Source organism: Seriola lalandi, unplaced genomic scaffold, assembly GCF_002814215.2.
Source record: "Seriola lalandi dorsalis isolate HSWRI2012SDOR001 ecotype SW California unplaced genomic scaffold, Sedor1 jcf7180002054448, whole genome shotgun sequence".
NCBI classification, from domain to species: Eukaryota; Metazoa; Chordata; class Actinopteri; order Carangiformes; family Carangidae; genus Seriola; species Seriola lalandi.
The window spans coordinates 427,357-450,555 of record NW_019525001.1 but is presented as its reverse complement, the minus strand read 5'-3'; the positions used below and the strand labels follow the sequence as shown (position 1 = coordinate 450,555).

At 40.1% G+C, this 23,199-nt stretch overlaps 1 protein-coding gene across 6 annotated transcripts in view; it reads right to left on the bottom strand.

Annotated features, from left to right (window-relative positions):
- Positions 1–23,199, bottom strand: part of adgrg6 (adhesion G protein-coupled receptor G6) — a 104,907-nt gene that overhangs the window by 44,580 nt on the left and 37,128 nt on the right. For 2 of the 6 annotated variants that reach the window (XM_023411079.2, XM_023411082.2), the window contains 3 exons: positions 21,342–21,389; positions 12,518–12,583; positions 8,798–8,869 (listed from right to left, as the gene is read on the bottom strand). In XM_023411079.2, the coding sequence (XP_023266847.1) occupies positions 8,798–8,869; positions 12,518–12,583; positions 21,342–21,389 (186 nt within the window). Of the gene's footprint in view, positions 1–158; positions 237–1,347; positions 1,426–5,059; positions 5,159–5,440; positions 5,558–7,710; positions 7,819–8,797; positions 8,870–12,517; positions 12,584–21,341; positions 21,390–23,199 lie in introns of all 6 variants that reach the window. The other 4 variants (XM_087175324.1, XM_023411081.2, XM_023411080.2 and 1 more) reach the window with 4 other exon arrangements.

Below are 23,199 nucleotides of genomic sequence, written 5' to 3'. Positions count from 1 at the left end.
TGTATAACAAACAACAAACATATATTTCCTATGATAGCAGATGTTTTTCTTTGAGGAAACAAGGAGGGAAGAAAAAAAGAGAACGAGACAGGAATGACCTGAAGAGAATTTATCATACAGACCTTAGTTGGCGAACTAGGCATGCAAGAGTGTCTTACCCGCAGAGGAAGCAGTAGTAACAGCTATGCTAGTGGTTGGTATGTTAGTAGTTACTAGCAGCAGCAGAGGAGTCGTTCCTGGGACCGTTTGTAGAAGAAACAAACAGGAGAACCAACGAGAAGGGAGGAGGCCAAAAAAAGAAAATAAGACAAGATGAAGAGGAGTAAGACGGGATGATCACACTGTTAAGAGTGCGAAGCATTTTGGTGGTGGTAATTTGAGTGTTTTAGAAAAGAAATATATCACTACAGTGCAAAAAGATAGAAAGATGTTATTAAAATTAAATCACTAAATATATTACGTATTTTATAATATATATGTTTTCAATCATTGATACACAAGGACAGAGTCTCCCTGCTGCCATTGAAAAACACACTAATATAATTTGTGAAACAGGTGAAAGAAATAATCATGTCAGAAACCGTAAAAGTTACAAGAAGTGCTGCATGCTACCATATTTTGCTGACATAAAAATATACTAAATAGGTTTGCACAGCTGTTAGAATGCCAGAGTGTAAGCATTATGATATTTTATAAGTAAACTAGTTTAGCCAGAGAGCTACACCAGTTTTTTCATTGTTAAAATACATGCTTAATTAAGTTATTCTTAATGCTGTAGAAGTAAACAGATGAACTGATTAGCTGATCAACAGAAAATGAATCAACAATTTTGATAAATTATTCACTGTAAGTTGTTTAATAAAGGAAAATACCAAACATTCATAAATTCAATTTTCCCTAATGTGTCATTCTCTGACATTTTTTGAATAAAAAAAATTATGTATAATGAAAAATATCACTAGTTACAGCCTAAAGACACAGTTTTGACCCAAAATCTAGTTAAGCATGATCAGACTAAATTTAAACTAAATTTTTATCATGCATATAAGTTGTTTCAACACTAATGGCTCCTTTAATATTCTATGTGAATAAGCAATAATTGACTAACTGAGTTCTTCTACTCAGTTATTGCTTTTTGACTTCAAAAAGACCAGATTTTCCCACAACTATGGGTGAGGCACAGCTGTAGGACTTAATCCCCTTCACCTTCTAAACATTAACTTGTACAATGTCCAGCACATATGCCACCCAGACTAAAACTGCATGCATTCACAGTAGCGTTAAGCATTCTGTATGTAAAGCTAGTCTGTCACAGCAGTGGCTTCACTCCAGTAGTGTTGCTCTTACCATGCGTTGTGGGGTTAGTAGCTGGGTTGTTAGTGGTAGCAGATGAAACAGTTGTTGTGCTGCTGGTTGTCTGTTGGGCTACAGGGGAAGTAAACAATCACAGAGTATCATGTCAGCAGTCTGTGAGTAGGTAATTGTCATATCCAACACCTGAAATAAAAAGGGAAATTCTTTGTTCTGTGTTTGATACACATTTGTTGGACCTGTAAGTGTTCTGGTACAGTGCTAAACTGGTTTGGACAGGGATTACTTTGGGTATTACTTTGGGTCTATAGGTAAATACATCCCTGAGTGGACAAAAATGACAAGCGGAGTTCCCCAATGCTCCATTCTGGGGCCTCCTCTGTTCAACCTCTATATGCTCCCACTAACTCATATTATGGAAACAACAAAATATGTTACCATAATCATGCAGACGATACACAAATTTACATAACCATATCACCAGAGGAACTATAATCCCATAAAAGTCAGCCCTCAGCTTCAATCAGTAAAGTTAAAAAACCACAAACCAAGCTAGAGATGTCGGTGTAGTCATAGACTCAAGCCTGAATTTTAACAGCCACATTAAGACGGTTCCATAGTCAGCCTATTATCACCTTTAAAAACATATGGATGCACTAAGGACATATGTCTTATATATTAGGATCTGGAAAAACTTCTCTCTGCGTTTATATTCAGTGGACTCGAGTACTGTAATGGTGTGTTTACAGGTCTCTCTTAAAAAATTGATCAAGGGCGCCTTGGTAGCTAACCTGGTAGAGCACGTAACACATGGGCTTAATCCAAACCGCAGTGGCCATGGGTACGAATCCGACCCGTGGCCCTTTGCTGCATGTCATCACCTCTCTCTGACTTCCCTGTCTCTCTCTCACTTCACTATCTGAATAAAGGCGAAAATGCCCAAAAATATAACTTAAGAAAAAAAATCGATCAGGATGGACTGAATTTAGGTTAACCTCTTGTTATTCTGTATGTAGTGAGTTGGCAATATAAACAGTTAATTCCTATAAACCCTGATACAGTAACCCCCTCATTTCATATTCCTTCCTATACACTCCTATACACACTTTTTCTTCCTCGAGAGAAAGTGCCCTTTTTCTGGGGTGCCTTTTCAAAATAAATGAATACATATATTCCTGTTTGCACACAACATTTACAACAGGAGAATTGGAATAAACCAGTTTGTTATAATTTTTATCTCGTTTTTTGCTAAAAGCAATCTACCAGCAATTTTCTACAAAAAAAGCCCAAAAATGGAAAATGCTAAGTATTGACTGAGACTTTTATGTCTCAAAATTCACATTTATTTCAATTTTTTTTATTGATGTTAAAATGCTGTGCACATCATTTTTAAAGCTGGATTTAAAGGAACCAAATCACACAGCTTCACATTTTGGTCAGAAATTAAAGATACTTTTTTCCACTCCCTTCTCCCTCAGTTATTGAAAAAATATAATATGGTTATTATTGCTTTAATGACAATAACCTTGAAAATGTATGCTCATTATATTGTAGCACACGCTGCAGAGTGTACCACTGCTGAGAGCGTCAGTGAAGCAAGAAGATAAGAAAATGTATGAATAGTCATGTTGTCATTGGTCCGAAAGATGAGAGACTGTGAGAGAGACGACAAGTGCTATCTGTCCGTGGAAACTTCCATTCACTTCAAGGTGATGCTCTTTAAAACGTTTGCACACACACACGAGGACATGCATTCACTTTACAGTCAGAAATAAAGGTGCATCATCTTTTATTGTGACACACACAAACACACCACACTGCCTGTCGTACACTTCCTCAACTATCAGTCATAAATTTATGTCAGTAAATTCAGTAGAACTAAACATAATTTAGATTAATGCTGATTAGTATGAATTAATATATATAAATGGTTGCGGTTATAAACACAGGACAAAGTAGTTTATAAAGTTTATAAAGTTTATAAAGGATATCTTTACACTCAACTGTGCTACTGGGGAAATGTTTTATGGACTGATGAAACTAAGGTTGACTTGTTTGGGAAAAATATGCAGCACTATGTGTGTTGTAAAAGCCACTGCATACTAACATTCCAACATCATCATCCCAAAGGTGAAGCAGGGTGGAGGGAGCATCATGATTTTGGGCTGATTTGATGTCTCTGGACCTGGACAGTTCCACATCATTGAGGGGAAAATTCATGAATACGTTTATAAAGGGATCCTACGGGATAATGGCAGAGTGAATGCTCGCCTGCTGAAGCTCAGAATAAGCCTGGTGATGCTACTGGACAACGACTGGAAACATTAATGTAAATCTACTACAGAATTACTTCAGACAAAGAAAATCCACCTTCTGGAGTGGCTCAGTCAGAGCCCAGACCTTAACCCAGTAGAGATACTGTGGAATGACCCAAAGAGAAACTTGCAAACCAGACATCCTGAGAATCTGTCCAAGCTGAAGTAGTTCTTCAAATAACAATGGTCCAAACTTCCTACTGAACATTATGCAGGTCTGATCTGACTGGAAGTTCCTGTTTGAGGTTATTGCTGCCAAATGAGCTTCAACTAGTTATTAAATGCAAGGGTTCACTTATTTTTTCCACCACTACTGTGAATATTTAATGGCTGTGTTCAATAAAGCCACAAAAGATTACAATTGTTTGTGTTATATCAGTTTAGGGACACTGTGTTTGTCTACATTTGTGACTCAGATGAAGATCAGAACACATTTTATGAAAAAATCTGTTCAGAAAAACAGGTCAATCCAAAGGGTTCACACTGATTCTTGCCACTGTATATAAACCAATTTGCATCATCTGCACAGTTTAAATACACTCACACTAATGATTATGATTATGAAATGAAACAAGATAGTGATAGTTAATGATGAGGTGGATGGTAATTAGGACGATTACTAGTTGAGCGCTTAAGTTCTGCCATTTCCAGGTTAGCTATTATTTATGTAATTTTCCCTTATTGTTTTGGCTTTTTGTTTTTTTTTTGTCTAAAACATGATGTTCAGTTTTTATTTCCATATGTGTGAGAGATTTGAATAAATAATTATTTTAATTAAGATAAAAAAAATTATTAAGTTCAACAGCCTTGCACTTTTATCATGGGGGACTGAAGGCAGTGATTCCCAGGTTAATGGATGTGTGAGGGATAAACAATACTGCGTATTAAGCATATAACATTATGTTAATTAAATTTGCGTTGATAACCTGGGACAACTCAGGCATTCACATTATCCAAACTGGATAGTTTGGAAAGTTAGAGTTTCTTAGTTGTGATCACAACTTAACATGTCAGCAACTGTTTATAATAGTAACTTCACGTGATATGAATGTCGTCTTACTTACTTGTGTCTTATATTGCTGTGAATCATGTTTTATATTTGTTAAATAAATTGTTAGATTGTTAAATGAAAAGTTTCCTTTATAGCAGCAAATACATATTTAACAAAAAATTTCATATCATGTTGTTAGGAAGAAAAATTAAAGAAACAACTAATGACAAAGCAAAGAACTAGCTTCTCTTCCACTAGCATCAAGCTAACTGTGAAAAGCTTGCTTGAAACTGGCTTGATAAGAAGCTGTATTTCAGCTTTGTGTAACCTATTCGGTGAACAGAATGACTGTAAAGTTACTGGTAACAGGATAGGACAAAATCAGAACCCTGACTTACGACGCTGGCTAGTAATAATATTTCAATATTGTTAGCTCCCTTACCATGCGTTGTACTGCTGGCTGAAGGAGCGTTAGTGGCAGGAGATGCAGGGGTAGCAGAGCTGCTGCTGGTGGTGGTGGTGATGGTAGTGGTAGGCATAACTGATTAGCACAATAAGTCAGCATGTCAATTACACATAACACACAACCATACTGCGTTAATGAAACAAGTTCCTAGCTTTGTTTAGTTGCAGGACCAATATCAAAAGCCTTTCTTTATTCAGAGAAAAAAAATAGCTTTTTGATAAAGGAAAGCCTTTTGACAATTGGTGCATCCCCAATAGCACATTGGAGTCAATGTGTCAGTTTTTTTTTTTTTTTCACATGAAAAGTCTTGTGATGCTCATGGCAAACAACAAAGCAGGGAAGCAGATGAAGCCTTACCAGAGGAGGAGGAGCTGGTTGTGCTGGTAGTGCTGGTAGTAGTGGTGCTGGTGGTTGGGGTTAGAGGCATGCTAGTGGTAGGGGTGGTGGATGGAGATGTGGTGGTGGGAGGGAGGACTGGAGATGACAAATCGAAGGATACAGCAGAAGGAGAGGCACCACAGATGGAAAACATAATGGTGTTAATCCTGCCAGTTGCATATTAGATACAACCAATGCTCTATTTGGTTGCAAAGCTTGATATTTTCCAGCATGCTTAAACTTTTTCAGAAATGAGAGTGTTACTGTCCTAAAACCATGAAAATATTGTTATCCAATCAGATTTTTTTTTTTTTCGTTGTTGTCTCTAGGCAGAGAAAAGGTTAGTTGCATCACTCATTAGTTAGTCCTTCATAACTGGGACAGAAGGCCTGATGCCTCCACAGCTGAATTCACTGCAGTTTAGGGGGAGGGGAAAGACTTGGTATTTACTTCTTTTGTGTTTTTTGCATGAAAAGTCTAGTGATGATCATGGCAAACAACAAAGCAGGGAAGCAGATGAAGCCTTACCAGAGGAGGAGGAGCTAGGTGTGCTGGTAGTGGTGGTGCTGGTGGTTGGGGTTAGAAGCATGCTAGTGGTAGGGATGGTGGATGAAGATGTGGTGGTGGGAGGGAGGACTGGATTTGGCAAATCAAAGGGTGCAGCAGAACAAGAGGGACCAACAGATTGGAAACAAAAATGGTGTTAATGCCTCCAGGTGTAGATCAGATACAACCAACGCTCCATTTGGGTGCAAGATCTGATATTTTCGATTAACTCTGAAAAATTTTTATATGTTCATGGATAAGACCTCCAACATGCAGTGGTAGGGACAGTTGATGCAGGGGAAAAGCAGTGAAGCAGAAGAAATCTTACCAGAGGAGGAGGAGCTGGTTGTGCTGGAAGTGGTGGTGCTGGTAGTTGGTGTTAGAAGCATGCTAGTGGTAGGGATGGTTGATAGAGATGGAGTGGTGGAAGGGAGGACTGGAGATGTCAAATCAGAACAAGAGGGACCAACAGATGGGAAAGAAAAAGGTGTTAATGCTGCCAGGTGTAGATCAGATACAACCAACGCTCCATTTGGGTGCAAATCTTGATATTTTCCATAAACTCTGAATCCAATTAAAGTTTTCTTCTTTTCTGTTGTCTCTGGGCAGAGAAAAGGTTAGCTGGCTCACTCATTGGTTAGGACTCCATAACCCCCACAGCTGTGTCTGTTTGTTTAGAAAGACTCTTCTATGGAAAGGTTTGTCCAAAAAGTCACTAGATTAGTGGCTAGGTGCATTTTGAAAAATAGCTGCTAAGGGGGTCTCAGAAGTCACTTAATCTACCAACATAGTCGCTAAGTTGGCAGCACTGTTCTACCCTGAATTCACTGCAGTTTAGGGGGAGAGGAAAGACTTGGTATTTACTTCTTTTGTGTTTTAATGCATGAGAATTCTAGTGATGATCATGGCAAACAACAAAGCAGGGAAGCAGATGAAGCCTTACCAGAGGAGGAGGAGCTGGTTGCGCTGGTAGTGGTGGTGCTGGTGGTTGGGGTTAGAAGCATGCTAGTGGTAGGGATGGTGGATGGAGATGTGGTGGTGGGAAGGAGGACTGGATATGGCAAATCAGTGGATACAGAAGAATGAAAGGGACCAACAGATGGAAAACAAAATGGTGTTAATGCTGCCATGTGCAGCTCAGATACAACCAACGCTCCATTTGGGTGCAAGATCTGATATTTTTGATTAACTCCGAAAAAATGTTATATGGTCATGGATAAGACCTCCAACATGCAGTGGTAGGGACAGTTGATGCAGGGGAAAAGCAGTGAAGCAGAAGAAGTCTTACCAGAGGAGGAGGAGCTGGTTGTGCTGGTGGTTGTTGTTAGAAGCATGCTAGCGGTAGGGATGGTTGATTGAGATGGAGTGGTGGAAGGGAGGACTGGAGATGTCAAATCAGAACAAAAGGGCCCACAGACAGAAAACAAAATGGTGTTAATGCTGCCAGGTGCAGATCAGAACACTCCATTTGGGTGTAAATCTTGATTAACTTCCATTAACTCTGAAAATGTTTTATGCGGTCATGGATAACACCTCCCACATGCAGCGTTAGTGACAGGAGATGCAGGGGTAGCAAGGATGGTAGTGATGGTAGTGATAGGTATCACTGATTAGCCCCAGCGGGGAACCATTAGGGCCTTCTGAAAAGTCTAGTGATGCTAGTGGCAGCAAACAACAACGCAGGGAAGCAGAGGAAGCCTTACCAGAGGAGGAGGAGCTGGTTGTACTGGTAGTGGTGGTGCTGGTGGTTGGGGTTAGAAGCATGCTAGTGGTAGGGATGGTGGATGGAGATGTGGTGGTGGGAGGGAGGACTGGAGATGGCAAATCAAAGGACACAGACAAACAAGAGGGGCCACAGATGGAAAACAAAAATGGTGTTAATGCTGCCAGCTGCAGACATGAAACACCCAATGCCCTATTCAGGTGCAAATCATGATATTTTCCAGCATAAACTTTGTATAAACTTTGACAACTTTTTATATGCTCATGGATAACACCTGTGACATGCTTGTGTTAAAAAAAAAAAATCATACTCTGTGCCAAGTAAATGGAAGTTCCACTGAAAATGCTGCTGTCCTTTGTTTGAGAGAAAAATCCTATTTACCCAAATGAAAGAACAAGAGCTGATTTCCATAAATTCCTGGGAACATTCGTTCACCATCACTTTTTCTGAGAAAGAGTGACATGAAGGTGAATTAACTAATAAAAAGATTTGATGAACCCATTTTCTTTAATGCAGTGGTGGATAATATTTATGTAGTATCAGTCCTCGAACACGTTCATCTGGCTCAATTCATCAATTCAGAATTAGCTTAGCCTTTTCCCAGGTAGATAATGTATAATAGAGTAAAAATCAATAATAGAGAGTTTTACTTTAAAGTGCAATAGCTCCAAGCAACTTTTCATGGGTTCTTGAAAGGTTAAACATGGCATCCTATAAGAGGGTTGTAATTTTTATGAGGGAAGTCTTTTCAAAAAAACATTAAGGAATTGTTTCTTGGTGATGAATCCTAAATGACTTCCGTTAAAATAAGTCTTCCTTTTTGATCTTAGATGAGTTCTCAAATTTGGTTTGCTATTGACAAAAAAGTACAGGGAGGATGGAGGAGAGGAGAAATAAGAGAAATAAGAGAACAGAAAGGTCATCTAGAGTGAAAAAACAAGGCATGACAGAGTGGAGAAGGTGGTGATATCAGAGAGAAGTGTAAGAAGCTAAAGATGAAAAAAGGAGGAAGGCTTTTAGGAGGAGGCTGCATGAGAAGGTGGAGGGCAAAGATGTGGGTTGCTTACCGTGGGTGTTGGCATTAGTAGCATGGATGGTGTTAGTGGAGTCAGTGGATGAGGTGGCGGGAGAGGAAGCGGCTGGTGGTAGTGACAAGGGGTTGGGATGAGGGAGAGAAAAAGATGCAGAGGATGATGAATGGTTGTGAAGCTGCATCACAAAAGAGCATCTTCAGTGCAGAACCTTGAACAGTATGAGGTCGGGGTATACAGTAAAATCATTACTGCAGGTTGGCAAGTGGACTTGCTGTAGGCATCTAATGCTGCGTTCATGTCACAAGCTCAGATATATATTTGACTTGGCATTGCACATGGAAGCAAATTTGATTGTTAAAGGTGATTAAACTCAGACTTAAAACACATAGTATTATATTGTCAGTGCATAGTATTTAACCCTCATTCGACCAACTCTTTAATCATACAACCACCTTGAGTTGTCGTGAAGGCGGCAGATGTTCACACCTTCAGCATCATTGAGGTCACACATGGCCTCTTCGGCCACATGTGTGACTTCATGTAAAACTGATTCCAAGCAATTTGGGTGAGAGAGATCTTCAAGAATTCAACAGCAAGTCTACTTGGCTGTGACTTAGCACTTCTGGAAATCTCATGACCTGGACGACTGACAATATTCACACACATTTTGTGTGAGAGTTCTCTGCCTCTAAAATTCTGGGCACTACAGGGTTTGAGGAAAGACAAAACTTTGGGCCAAGACCTTTTGCACTTAAATAAGGTCATGAAGACAACCAGCAAAGTGATTCTTGAGTTAGAGTAACGGGATGGGAAGATGATCACCTGGTACATTTTGTCCTGCTGTATTAAGATTAGTTCCATTTATGCAGAAATGAATAGAAACATAGAGTGTGAGACGTTTTCTTCCTGACCCATGTGAGCTGCCGGTGACTAAGAATTGTGTAGACTTGAGGTAAATGTTGCAGTTAGACTTATTAATTAGGTGTTGGTGAACAAAGATGTTGTTACTCCTCTGTGATTCACAAAATTTAATTAAGTTGCATCATTTGACCAAGAAGTGCCCATCAGTGAGCTTCTACAACTACAAAAACACAATGGTGTCCAGAATCAAACTTGTATTTCCAGATCTAAATCAGGCTGGACAATGTTTTTAGGCCAAAATATGGAAAGTCAGCAATGATACTTTTATGTTAATGAACCACAGTTGTAGTAGAAGATATGTTTGTAGACAGTCAAGTCATACAAATTTGTCTGAACAATAGGGAAATACTTCAAACTTCAGTCACCTTGTGATTGGTGGTTGTGTTTGACTTTGTGCACTTCAACCCATTGTCTGTTGTAATAAAAAGAATTACCTTTCCTAGGTGGTTCCACCTTGGTGAAGGCTGTGTTTTCTGAAGCACACCTGTTCTCACTAGGGTTTGAGGTGTCCTGGTGGCTAATGGCTACACAGCCTGGCATTTATTCAAAGGACCATGACACCTGACTTCCTACCTGCTCCGGGAGTGCTGCTCTTTGCCCGACCCTGTGCTCTAGAGACCAACCTAGTTGAAGGATTTAACGTTGAACCCTTGTTCTTGCTCTCCCATGGCCTGATGAACTCCCAGGTCTGCTGTAGTCATTATATTCTGGAAGCTGTAGCTTAATTGGCCAAACTTCATTCCTCTCATGAACACAACCCCACAAAAACTAACCTTTAGAAAAATGTCCCTCTATGGCATCCAGAGGGATGACTATGGATAGTGTGAGAAGTGACATTTAGGGACTGGGGTTGGGTCACGTCGTCAGCTGGCCCTCAGCTATTTTTCTCACAGAGTCCTGCTCAACTCGTCATCATATGACCTCCTGGAACAACGGCGATTGGCTGCAGTCGAGTTTTCTTTAGGCCATGGTCTGTGCATGGACAGTACTCTGGTTTTAATGGTTCTGGCTTGGTGCTAAGGGACTCGTTGCTGCAGCTGAACAGCACCCTTGAGTGTTCTTTTTTTAAAGACTTTAGTTCCTCCATGTAAGTTCCTCTCAGGAATGTCAACGGGTCATTTAAGGAAAATGTCATTAACAGAACATACCTGAAGAGATTCTTTTCCAGATTGTTTGGTCAGAGTGAGCAGAGGGTAACTTCTTACAACCTTTTTCACATTTTCTACCATTTGTAAACACTTAAACTGTTGAAGAAGGGGTAGCTCAGAGCAAGCAGAGTGGAGCATCTGTGTCTTTCTCAAGAATTTCTTAATTTGAACTAACTTGATGGAGATTCCTGTCCTCCCTCTCTACTCTTTTTTCCTGTTCTCAAGCCACGTCAATTTTATTTGTAAAGCCCAAAATTGTAAATCAAATGGCTTAACAAAATGTTATCATTTTTAAGTGTGGTTCCACGTTACCCTGCACATTTTTAAATTGTGCATAAAGCCATGCGTTTAAATATTCAAAAATATTGAAATACAGTATCCATAAAAGGTTTTAAGAATTGCTGAAGTGGAAAAGTTGTTATAACAATAGACAAAAAACTGTAATGGGAACAGACTTAATGAAGAAACGCTGATGTACATGAAATATGAAGAGAGGAACACAGCAGATACATGTGGAGCAATGAAGAGGAGACTGGAACCTTCCTCGCATTAATACATAAAACAAAGAGAAATGTCTGACTTTCATCAGGTTTTCTACATGGTTTCCATCATTTGAGCTTTGACCAGAGCACCAACTGCAACTTTTGTTCAACCAATCTTCTGATATCGTCACTGCTCGTATTTCTAATACCTTCTTCCTCTTCTCAATCCCGTCTTTCATTTTGCCTTTTCCTCCCTCCAACATCCTTTGACAGTATTTCAGAGGCTTCAATATGTTTGGGGCTTCTGTTGTATGTGGTCATCAAGGAAAAACTTACCTAGCATTCCTGGCAGTGGGTTAGGGGTTTCACACCCTGTGTACTGCAGTGGATAATTCAAGGTATGAACACTGCCAGGCTTTAGGGTCACGCCATTTCAACAATGAAGGTGCTTTGGGTAACCCTTTTCACCAAAATTACCTTAAAGATTCTGTTCGACTTAGACATGGAATTCCCAAAGAATAAATAGGAAGAATCAATCCCCAACCTGCCAGAAGGTGCAATGATTAGTAGTAGTAGTAGTTCAATAAATATTTGACAGTCTGCAATACTGATGACAGATGGATGAAGAACAAATGGAAGAAAGGAGATTAAAAAACATCCAGACAACTTGGTTAGTCAGCTAGATCAGTTTGAAAAGATAAAAGTACTTTAAGGTGCTTTTCACACCAAATGCGTTTGACTTGGTTCGATGTAACTGGTGCATTTGCCTGCCTGGTTTGATTTGATTAGGCCGGTGAGAAAGCTGTTAATCAATAAAGACATCAGGTTAAGTAAACTGCAGCATGACCTACTGTCCCCATGTTGGTCCATCAAGGATGAATAACTCATCGTTCATACAATGAGTTCCATAGGATTTTGTAAAAAGGGCCAACTAAACCAACAACAGTGACCACAGATATCTAGGTTACACATTTTTACACACAGATTTAACCTAGACGTCTACATGTCTCTTGACCTGTGATTATTGGTTAGAGGAGGAACATGATTATACTTCTTAGTTTGTCACAAAGGGAAAGAGGAAGAAAATAACGCCCGAAATTATGTTAGGTGATGAATCAGAAAAGGTGCAGTTATTATCAGCCTTTTTTTGCCACCAGTTCCAATGTCAGTATCCACAGTGGAAGTGTGTTTGTTATCCCTACCTGGGCAGCCCAGTCCAGGGGAGTCACAGCTGGTAGTGAGTGGTGTGTTGCTGGGTGGGGAAACACCTTTATGGAGGGGAAGGAAGATTAAAAACAAAAGGTTAGTTAATTAAAATGATCAGGGAGCATGGTTTTAAATTTGAGACAGTTTAGCGGGAGAAGCAGTTTATTCACACAGTAAATTTAACGCACAGACATTCACTTTTGATGCACTCAGACACAGGTTTGGAGGGTGATGCAGCAGTGAACTGTGTTTATAAAATCAAAGGCCAATTTGAGGTTAGTTGGTTTATTTTACATTGTTTTTATAAATGGCAAGATACTTCTGTTTGACCATTTACCTGACAAAAATCTGAAACTGACTGAAATGTTTGCCTCTCTGAAGTTGACGTTCTGCCCTTACTGATCATTTCTAGGCCAATTATCAGACTAGATTTCCAAAAGTTGGAGATGTGATCTTCTTTTTTTTTATTTTAGAACAAAAAGCTAGAGAAAACCAAGGAAAGTTTTACCCCTCAAATACTCAACACTAGAAATCCTGATTAATAATGATACATTCCAATTTAGTTTGTAACATTTTTTTTTAAATACTTAGATGACTTAAAATGTCAACAAGTTTTTATGCTGGCACCAAAAAGTTTATATTAAATTAACTATGGGTGCATTTTTTTTTTATACTAAATATTTGTTTCTGCAACCTGCTAATGTCACACAACAAAATTCTGGTTCTAGTTGTTCTAGTAACAGGTTTGCAGTGAATTGGAGCGTGTCCCAGCATGCACTAGATGACAGGCAGGCAATCTAGAAACATGATAATCTATTTCAATCCCTGGCACTTTGCCTTCAAGAAAGTTTCCCACACTAGTTCTTGATATCCTGCAGATTTCAAATCAATCAGATGTTGTGGGTTGCGGCGGGACGCAGATCGGCGGCTCGCAGGAATCAAACAAACTGCTGTTTTATTTCAGGGACAGTCTGTCTGACCAACTGTGCACAGCAGCCAAAACTCAAACGCTCCTAAAGTATTTTGGCCATTTGAAATGTAATCCTGAGCTCGGGCCCACATGTACTGTAGATTCACAGGCCTTAAGAAGGGAGGGGGAGAACCGCACACACACACACACACACACACACACACACACACACACACACACACAGACAGAGGGAATGTGTTCAACAGAATGTCAGCAAATCATCGCGGTGATCAGCTGAGTGAAAAAGCAGGAATTCAGTAATCGCGGATGGCATGTGGTTCAAAAGAGGTGTGGAGGGTTGAGGATTATGCCCAGTCAAAACTTACCCCCCCCTTCCCTTCTCTCTCCCTTTGCCTCTTTTCCTTTGTCCTTCTCTACTTTCGTCTTTCACTTTTTTCCCTTCATACCTCCCTATCTCTCTTTTAGCCTCTTTCTCTCTTCTATCCTCTTCTTCAAACATTTCTCCCTCACTCCTACTTCCCACCTTTTCACCTGTCTCTTTACCCCCCTCTTCTGTACATCCCTCCTTCTGTTCTCCCCATTTTCTCAACCTCTCTTTCTCCTCGCTTTATTAATCCTTCCTTAAGTCTAATTTTCCCTTGTTTCTTTCTTTCCTCTCCTTTCTTTCTCTGTCCTTGCATATATCTCTCTTCTTATTCATGTTTTTCCCCATTCTGTTTCTCTGCTACGGTACACAATGTGGCCAAAAGTATGTGGACAGATACCTCGGTGCACATTAAAATTGTTTAATTTAAGAAAATGTATTGAATCAACTAACAAGTGTTTGCAGATTGCGATATACAACATAAGGCCAAATGTGTATGGACACCTCTGTTTACATAAACTAGTGTGCGATTGGTGTGGGTCTGTTTCTTCCTGGGCTCCTTACTTTCAATACAGTGATATCTTAATGCTAAAGCATACAATAATACTTCAGATGACAGCGTGCCTCTCAACAATTTGTGTTTCCTATTTCAACATGACAACACCCTCGTGCTCAAAGCCAGCTCCAAAAAAAAAAAAATGGTTCTCCCAGTTTGTTGTGGAAGAACTGGACTGGCCTGCTGAACACAGTCCTGGTCTCAACCCAGTCCAACACCTCTGGGATGAACTGGACTGTGAGCCCGACCTTATCACCCAGTATCAATGCTCTTGTGCCTGAATTGGAGCAAATCCGTGCAGCAGGTTCAACATCTATTGGAAATACTGAAACCAGAAGAATGGAATGTTCACGTACATCGTCTGTCTCTCTCTCTCTCTCTCTCTCTCTCTCTCTCTCTCTTTCTCTCCCTCTTCTCCCGATTCTGACGGTTCTAAATCTGTTGAACAACATATTGTGATCGCGGGAAATGAATAAAGCTTTGTGCAACTCTTGTGGCCACAGCAGAAGTGCCAGCCAGGACAGAAGCAGATTTATCACTAATAATCAGCTATAATTAATCTAATCACCCAGCACCAGGTAGCAGACTAAATTTCCATGTCATTACTGTCAAAATATGTTTCTCATCTGCAAGGAGACAAGCACACATTTCCATGTTTTTAGTAACAGCAATCAGTAAAAGAAGTAATTCTGTGTCAGCTCAAGTGTTCAAAATGCAAATGAATGAACAATAATATAAATACACAACCCGTTTTTCCCCATAGCTAGCACATTTCCCCTGTATGTCTTTATCAGGGTGTCACTGTGGTGACAGTAGCTGATGAGCTATAATTAATGTAATGACTCAACACCGGGCAGCGCGCTATAATTCACTGTCATTACTGGAACAACATGTTTATTATTTGCAGGGAGGGAAGCTGTTACAGTTGGCCCATATTCAGGGCTTGTGAATGTGTTTCACGGTTAAAGTAATATTCTGCAGCATTTTGGTATGAACTAATGGTTGACATGTGTAATAACACTGTGGCATTTTAACCAATGTTCAGTTCATTAAAGCTTTTCCATTTGCCGTTCCCAACACTCAGTGTCTGGTTGGATTTTACGGGGAAAATATCTTGTTCTCAGCTGGCAAAGGCAGACCGGGATTTAGATTGTCTCTTTGTGGTCTGGCGAGGTCCTGGTAGACTTAAAGGTGCCCTGTGGAGTTCTTGACCACTAGCGGGGCTAAGGGAACAATGTTTCTAAGAGTGAGTCCCTGTTGAATCTAAACACAACTTTGTTTGTTGGAAGACCAAAAAAACACGGTGGCTGCTCTGGAAATGTCGAATTACTCTTTTAACTATCCAGTTACTTCTTGGATGAAATTCAGATGCAAGACCACATTTACAGGATCATTTTTCAATTTCTGTCCACATCTTCTAGTTTTAAGTTTTGTGAGTCTTGACGGGCAATAAAACACAATATTATCTAAACACTTCTTAAAGTTGTGCGATTGATTTTGAATTCAATTTGGAGCCAGTGTTTTAAGTCATAAATCTTACAGCTAAAACTGAGCTTTTGAAATAAAGCTTTGAGAGGCTGAACTCACATAAAGAGTAAGGCCGTTATACACGCGAACGCAGTTGTTGTTATTATTAAACTTCTTTCTAGTCGGCTTGGAGGCGTGCATGTGCAGTAACTGCCCAACTCCTCCAACCACAACAACCATACAGGTCACTTTTTTCAACCCTCTGATACGACCCAGAGGACTGTCCCCTGAAATACTGCCCCTACGGAGGCAGGCCTCGGTTGCCATGGTTGCAATAACAAACATGAAGACTGTACCAACAGCGGAGCCGGAGCTTTGTCGGCATAGTTACAACAATAAACGGTCATGGCTTGGTTAGGTTTAGGAAAAGATCATGATTTGGGTTAAAATTAGTACTTCCTAAACATTAGACGATTTTAGTTGTCATGGTTACAATAATAACAACCTGGTTAACTTTGTCAAATGGTCATGGATAATAGAAACAATATAAACTGCTACTTTCACATGGGAATCAAACACCGCTCTCCTGTGTCATATTCATCCATCCACCACCTCCTCCTAGTAGACTTTGTCTACTATGTCACTATACTTTTCCCTTTTGCGCCTGTCATAATTTCTACAGCCACTAGATGTCGCCTAGCAACAAAACGTACGTTAAGTAACACTAGCTTAAGCAAACTAGAAGAAGTAGATATGAGAAGACAAAGAAAGGAGGGCTAACCCACAGAGTGTGCACTACCACAGTAAGTACGGCAGGTCAAAGTCGAAGCAGGACGTGGGTCTGAGAGTCTGGGTCATAATTTTACTCTGTAAATGAGTTTGTCTGACCTGGAGGTTTGTTTCCGATCGTTGTGTTGCTGCTTTTTTCGAAAAGTCACCACGTTCCTATTAACTGGGTGAGTAAAGTGAGAAATGATGAAAACTAAATAAAACTCAACTTGTAATAAACCACAATTGTCCTTTAAGGAAGGATTAGGGGCAGAGACTGACAGGCGCCATCATAAAGTGTGTGTGTGTGTGTGTGTGTGTGTGTGTTTAGGTGTCCGTGTTCACCTTCTAGCATCAATAACAGATGAAAGACAACGTAATACACACTTAGCAACGCCCGGTTACGCAGAGTTCTTACAAAAGTGCGACACACAATTTCTCCCGAGGAAACACGGACACACATGCATACATACATGAGCACAGACGACCTCATTCCACAGACGCGGCAGGCGCCTGGCAACAGCTCTTTCTCTGCCTCCATCAGCACTGGCCTCATTACCAGACCAAAGAGGAACATAAAAATGGCTTCAAATGGCCCAGAGCGCTTTGGTAGCCTCGTAAAAAGAAGACAGCATTTTCAAGGTAAACAAAATGAAGCGCACCTTTCTGGAAAGGAAAATGAGTGTGAAATGTACTTGGAAGACATGTGTTGTGCTTCAAAGCTGTGGAGTTGGGCGGAGGAGCTGTTAGGGACTGGAAATCCATTAATAAAGACGGAACATGGGTTTAATCTTTAATGCATTCATTAAGTTGTGATTAGGGCTGATTCATACACATGTATGAGACTGAATATTATAGCATACCTTTAAAGTTTATAGACAATCTCCAAGATTTTGTTGCGGTGCCCAATAGCACATTTGTATTTAATAATATAATTCAGTCCGTAGACCTTCAGAGACCAAACAAGACACATGACTGTTTGTTTGATTCTATCAATGATAAACTTGTTTTCCTTCAGCCGTGACTGCGACTGTTTCTTTAACTGAGTCAGTTTTATGTCTAAACCAAACCAAAGGCTCTTATGTCATGTCGGAGGGCAACAAGATGTTGTAGTGAAGTTTGAAGAACTTGTTGGACCTTTATCAGGTAAGATTCAGGTGTCAAACAGATAAAGGTCGTCAGCAGAATCTACCGATCAGATGACACCAATAACATCCACACAAGTTAAAGGTGCTATATGTGATTTTTCTTTAGTTGTGTTCTGTACTTACATTATCCCAGATATTCTCAGCAATTTGCAAACCAAGAGAAAAACGTGATTTTAATCATCGTAACGGTCCGTTTTATTTGGTCAATGATGTCATATCCTCTTTTGCCTCAGCATTGTGGTTGTCTGCCGGAAGCATCAAAATAGGTTTACGTAATTTTTAAGCCACATTGAGACACATGGATGAAGGATTCTGAAGTTATCAGAGAAACAAGCTGCAAACGTTAGCGGCAGCTGGGTTCACAACCCCACCAAGATGTCCAGCGTCCACCCAACAGCATCGGAGAAACAGCGATTCTTAAAGTGAAACTGCTTTATTCGGTGTTGTACTGGTTTTAATTACTGATTCCGTTTGTTTCAGAGAGGAGGAGACCTCTGTGGATAATTCGGCTGCGGGTAAAAAGACAGCAATTATGGCAACTCCCATGATCCCATGTTACTTCATGCCGTTACCAAACTCCATCTTTTGCTGTTGTTTGGATTGAGAGACGCCTAGCAGCAGAAAATTACATCTGTAATGTGTTAATTACATTGTTAAAATATCATCTTAAAAGTTTCATTACTTTCGTTTCTACTTAACTCTCATGGCGGTTATGTCTAAATAAAGATGTGACACAGAAACTCTGCATCAGTCAGAGGTTTCTGGGTCTCTGGGCAAATGTCAGTGTCAAGTGAGGTCTGTTCAGTGGATTTCACTGGAACTTGGAAAAAGCCTTGGGGGTAAATAAGGGTCCTAACAACTTTTTGTTTTGCCCTGGGCCCCGAAAAGGTTTGTTTTCCTGCAATATTTACTTGTAGCAACTAAAGCAAGATTATCAATTTTTCAACTTTCTTCTTCTGTGCAGTAGAAGAAATTAAAAATATGACGCATAGTTCCACAGAAGAACATCTATATTGGATATACTGTGCATCTTTAATGTAGCAGACCTGTGTCTATAAAGAGATTACAGTCAGTGCAGCCATGTTCTTTTATCTATGGCTGCCAAATTTGTTTTTTCTTTTTTTTTTTTTGTTGCAATCTCCTCATTTACTTCCCAGTTTAGCCATTACCATCCACTTGTAATATCTACTCTCTCTTGCTCACAGCTCAGCACATTTCAAATTAAAACCTTTATTAGAAAAAAAAGCACGTCTCCAGGACGTTGGCCAAACAGGATATACGATCATAACTGTATGTTATTAAACGCAGTAAAGAAAGTAAACCTCAAAGCCATTACAGAGAAAAACAACAGTCAGCCAGCAGAAGCGGGAACAGCTATATAACTTCCATTATTGAAGAATGGAAAATGTCAAAGTTTGTGAGCTCTGTAAAACCATCTGTCAAAACACATCTGGCTTCAAACAGGACCTTACCTATCTGGTTTAATCCTTCCTGGAGCTCTATAAACTCCCGTCTAAAGAGGTTCAAAGAGTAAAAGACCATCCCTAAAGTGTTTGTTTCCTCTCAGTGTTGCCCTGTTCAACTGCTCTGTACGACTCCTTTATGTTTATTCATTCACATTTGTCTCGGAGTCCTGTCTGTTAGTATATCCTGTGACCTGTATTTGGACCTTCTGCTCCTACGCTCCCTGCAAATAAAAAAACCTGTAACCTGGATCATTTTTAATCTCTGAGGAGCAGACAGCTCTGACTATGGAGTCAATACATCACCTTTTGTTTTCCCAAAGTAATCCTCCGCTTCTGTTTCCTGCTGTTGGAATTACCCAGCGTCCCTGCAGGGATCAATTAAGGCTCATCTCATTTCTATTTAGTACTGATTCTGTTATCAGTGCAGCCAATGCAGAGTTCTAGTTTCTGCTCAAAAAGTACCAAACCCTTTATTGATTATCAAAATTCATTCTCAAATATATTAACAATCTAATCACTTCAGCACTAGATACCTCATGACTTCTGCGTCCAGTTAACAGAGATCAGATGAAGGCTACAGAAACCCACAGTCGGCCCTTGGCTGCCCGGTTGGAGCTTGTACCAGAGGTGTGTGTCCATGTCTGAGACGGTGCATGTGTGTGTTTGCATGTATTCAGGCCGTGTGTCTGTGCTGTTCAGCTTAAAGCGCCTCTTCGATGAAGCAGTCAAACACAGCTGTGAATCTCTAACCCGCCATCGACCCTGAACACTACAGCCACCAACCTACTACTGCTGCTGCCTGCGGAAACTCAGACCTGCTGACTGAACTCACTGATGTTTGAATTTAGTGTTTACTCCTCTGTCTACTTTAACCACTGACTATTATCACAGAGGCGATGAAATCCAACCTCACAAACAAGATCAAAGAAAGGAGATATATGAAATGTCTGCAGTCCTGTCTGTCATCTCCAGGTGACCTTCATCACAAAGTCATGTCATACTGACGCTGGACCGAACAAACCGGCATGCACCAAAGTCTTGGCTCCACACTTCTTTGGTTATTTTTGGATTAGCCAGGAGTTAGACACTGCCAAGATGGCGACGGCGGAGCAGCCCGCTCTGACCTTCAAAACTGCTCTTTAGAAACCTGTGGGTGACATCATGGAAGCTACGTCCATCTTCATATAGTTACATTTTCAAGGAGTGATACCAAATCACAGAGTAACTGACTAAATGATACAATCTCCAGTCACAAATCTCTTCACATATGCAAATTCCAGTACTGGTTGGTTGGTCATTGATAACTTGATAACTGAGTCCATTTGGTTCTGACTCTTTTATATATTTATAAAAGTTGGAGTCTTGCAAATCTAGAATCAAGTCTTCCATTAGCATATAGGAAGAAGGAAACACTCTGATTGTCATTTAGATTTGTTAAGTTTCAGATTCAGATTTGACAAATTGCTATCAAACAGCAAATATAGCTGGCGTCTCTACACTGACAGTGAATAGCAGGTTCTGTTCACCTCTGCTGACACAGTCAAGTTGTGCTCTTTATTTAACGCCACAATCCAGACTTTCAGCCTGTCAGCAGTAACTCGTCGTTGCATGAAAAGTTCAAAACCGGCCTGCAGCGCTTTGACAGGAAGGAGCTTCTTATGACTGACAGTTTGTTGGTGGCGTTGTAAAAACTGTCATCTGCATCCACATGGACGGAGCCTGTGCACCGGGACGACACAGTGATTGACACGTCAGACAATGAGCGGCAACAAGCGGAGAACCTGAGAATACGACTAGAGCCACAACTGGATGTCCAATGCCGGTGAAGAGCTGAGGCTCCAACATGGCTGTCAGAGTGTCAAACCACCTGAGAGCCTTGTTTACTCTCAGCGTACACACTACAATGGATACCTAGGTTATTACATATTTAATATTTTATTAAGTTATTTTATAAACTTCAGCATTTAGCACTTTTTTTAAAGAGATTATTGCACATTCTCTGCATGCATCATAGCTCAGTTAGCGCAAGCCGAATCATACCTACCTCCAGGACATACACACACACACACACACACACACAGACATACAACATACATGAGCAGCCTGTTAGCAGCACTCACCACTAGTTGGCGCAGCAGTAGTTAAGTGAATGCAATGAGGGTAGCAGACTGTAAAGAGAAGGACAAATTAGTGGACATCAGTCAAAACAAAGCAGTCGATGGTCAAAAACATCAGCATCAAACACAGTTTTTATCACATTGATCAGAGGTTCAATTAGTGGATGAAGCGATCGGTTAAAAAAAAAAGGCCACAAAATGAGTAGAAAACGGTGGCCTGAGAACACATTACAACGAGACAAAGTCACAGTGTCAGTTACACCATTCATTAATGATCAATAATCAGCAGCAATCAGTGATTCAAGCAATCATGGAGGGTCAGAGGTCATCAGACAGACAAGATGAAGGTGGTTCGGACATCCAGGATTTAAACAGATCCCTCAGAAAGAGAGAGACGTAGGAAACATCAAAATACAAACTAAGAAAATGATGTGTGTGTGTGTGTGTGTGTGATTCCTTCCTTCTGATCAATTCAGTTTAACTGAAGAGAAAAACACATTTGTTTTAAAAACCTGGCTCCTACATCACACATCAGCGGCACATCAGAAATACTGAATCCACACTGAGTCCAACATCAATGTTTTTACCATCAGAAAACTCTGGTGGCAGAGCAGCATCATCGTGGACGCACCACTCTTAAATGTAATGAAGTGAAAGTGTGTTTGTCTTTGAGACAAGTCATAATGGTGTGGATCGACCTTTTGTTTTTGGACTTTCATTTGCACGGGTTATGATGATATTTTATTACTGTAGATGACACCATTACCTTCGAGGCTGAGTGAAGAGACAGTAACTATTTTAACAAGCAACATTTACTTATCTGATTAATAAAACAACACAGTTGAAAGTGAAAACAAAGGTAGAAGTTATGTTTTTTACTGAAAGGTCTATTAGCTCTGCAGCGCCACTTCCTGCTCTCTCTAAACCTCTGATAACACACACGTCACAGCTGTGTTCACATGCAGGTTTACACTAAACTGGACGGTTATACTTGATGTTTTGACTGTTTTTATTTCTCGAGAAGAGGTTTATAATCATATTTATATACTAAACTGAGTTTTTGTTTAAACAGAGTGTCTTAAAGCTCATGCTGCTGCACCACAAAGTGCTGTTACTGCAATAACATCGTCCTTCTTTAAGATGGAGGCCGGTCACATAAGATTTTTCTTCTCCCTGCTCCTCTTTTTTGTCATATGTTGTTAAATATTATAGTTCAGATTTTGTATGAAAGTTTGTGTTAGAAGTGTACACTGAAGAAAGAAAGAAAGAAAGAAAGAAAGAAGGAACATTCATGGCCACAACTCATAAACTAAAAACACATATATCTTTACTAACATTCAAAGATACTGTGTAAAACTACATTAACGTGTGCATGGGTTCACAGCATCAGAACTTCTCAAACTTAACATTCACATCATGTTATTTTCTGTTTTATCTTTTTTTTTTTTTTAATTTTGTGTCACATCTTGTTTAAATGTCTTGTTTTCAGTTTTTCTTTTGCTTTGTGTTATTTACGTTGTGTTGTTCCATTCAATCAGACCACACTGTGTTTCACTGTTGTAAAAAACACAAGCCCGACATCAAAGAATTCATTCATACTCTGGTTTATAATGTGTCTCTCTCAGCGTGGATCACAGCAGATCACATTTCATGTAAAGTAAGGAAAGCTCATGTGAATTCCCCAGCTGTGGGCTATTTACTATGTGTGTGTACGTGTGTGTGTGTGTGTGTGTGTGTGTGCGCGTGTGTGTGATGTGTATGTGCGTACAAGAGAATCAGGAAACAAAGTGCAGAATCATGCATTTCTTGAAAACCACTGCAGGTCTCTGAGGCATACAAGCATGCGTACACACACACACAC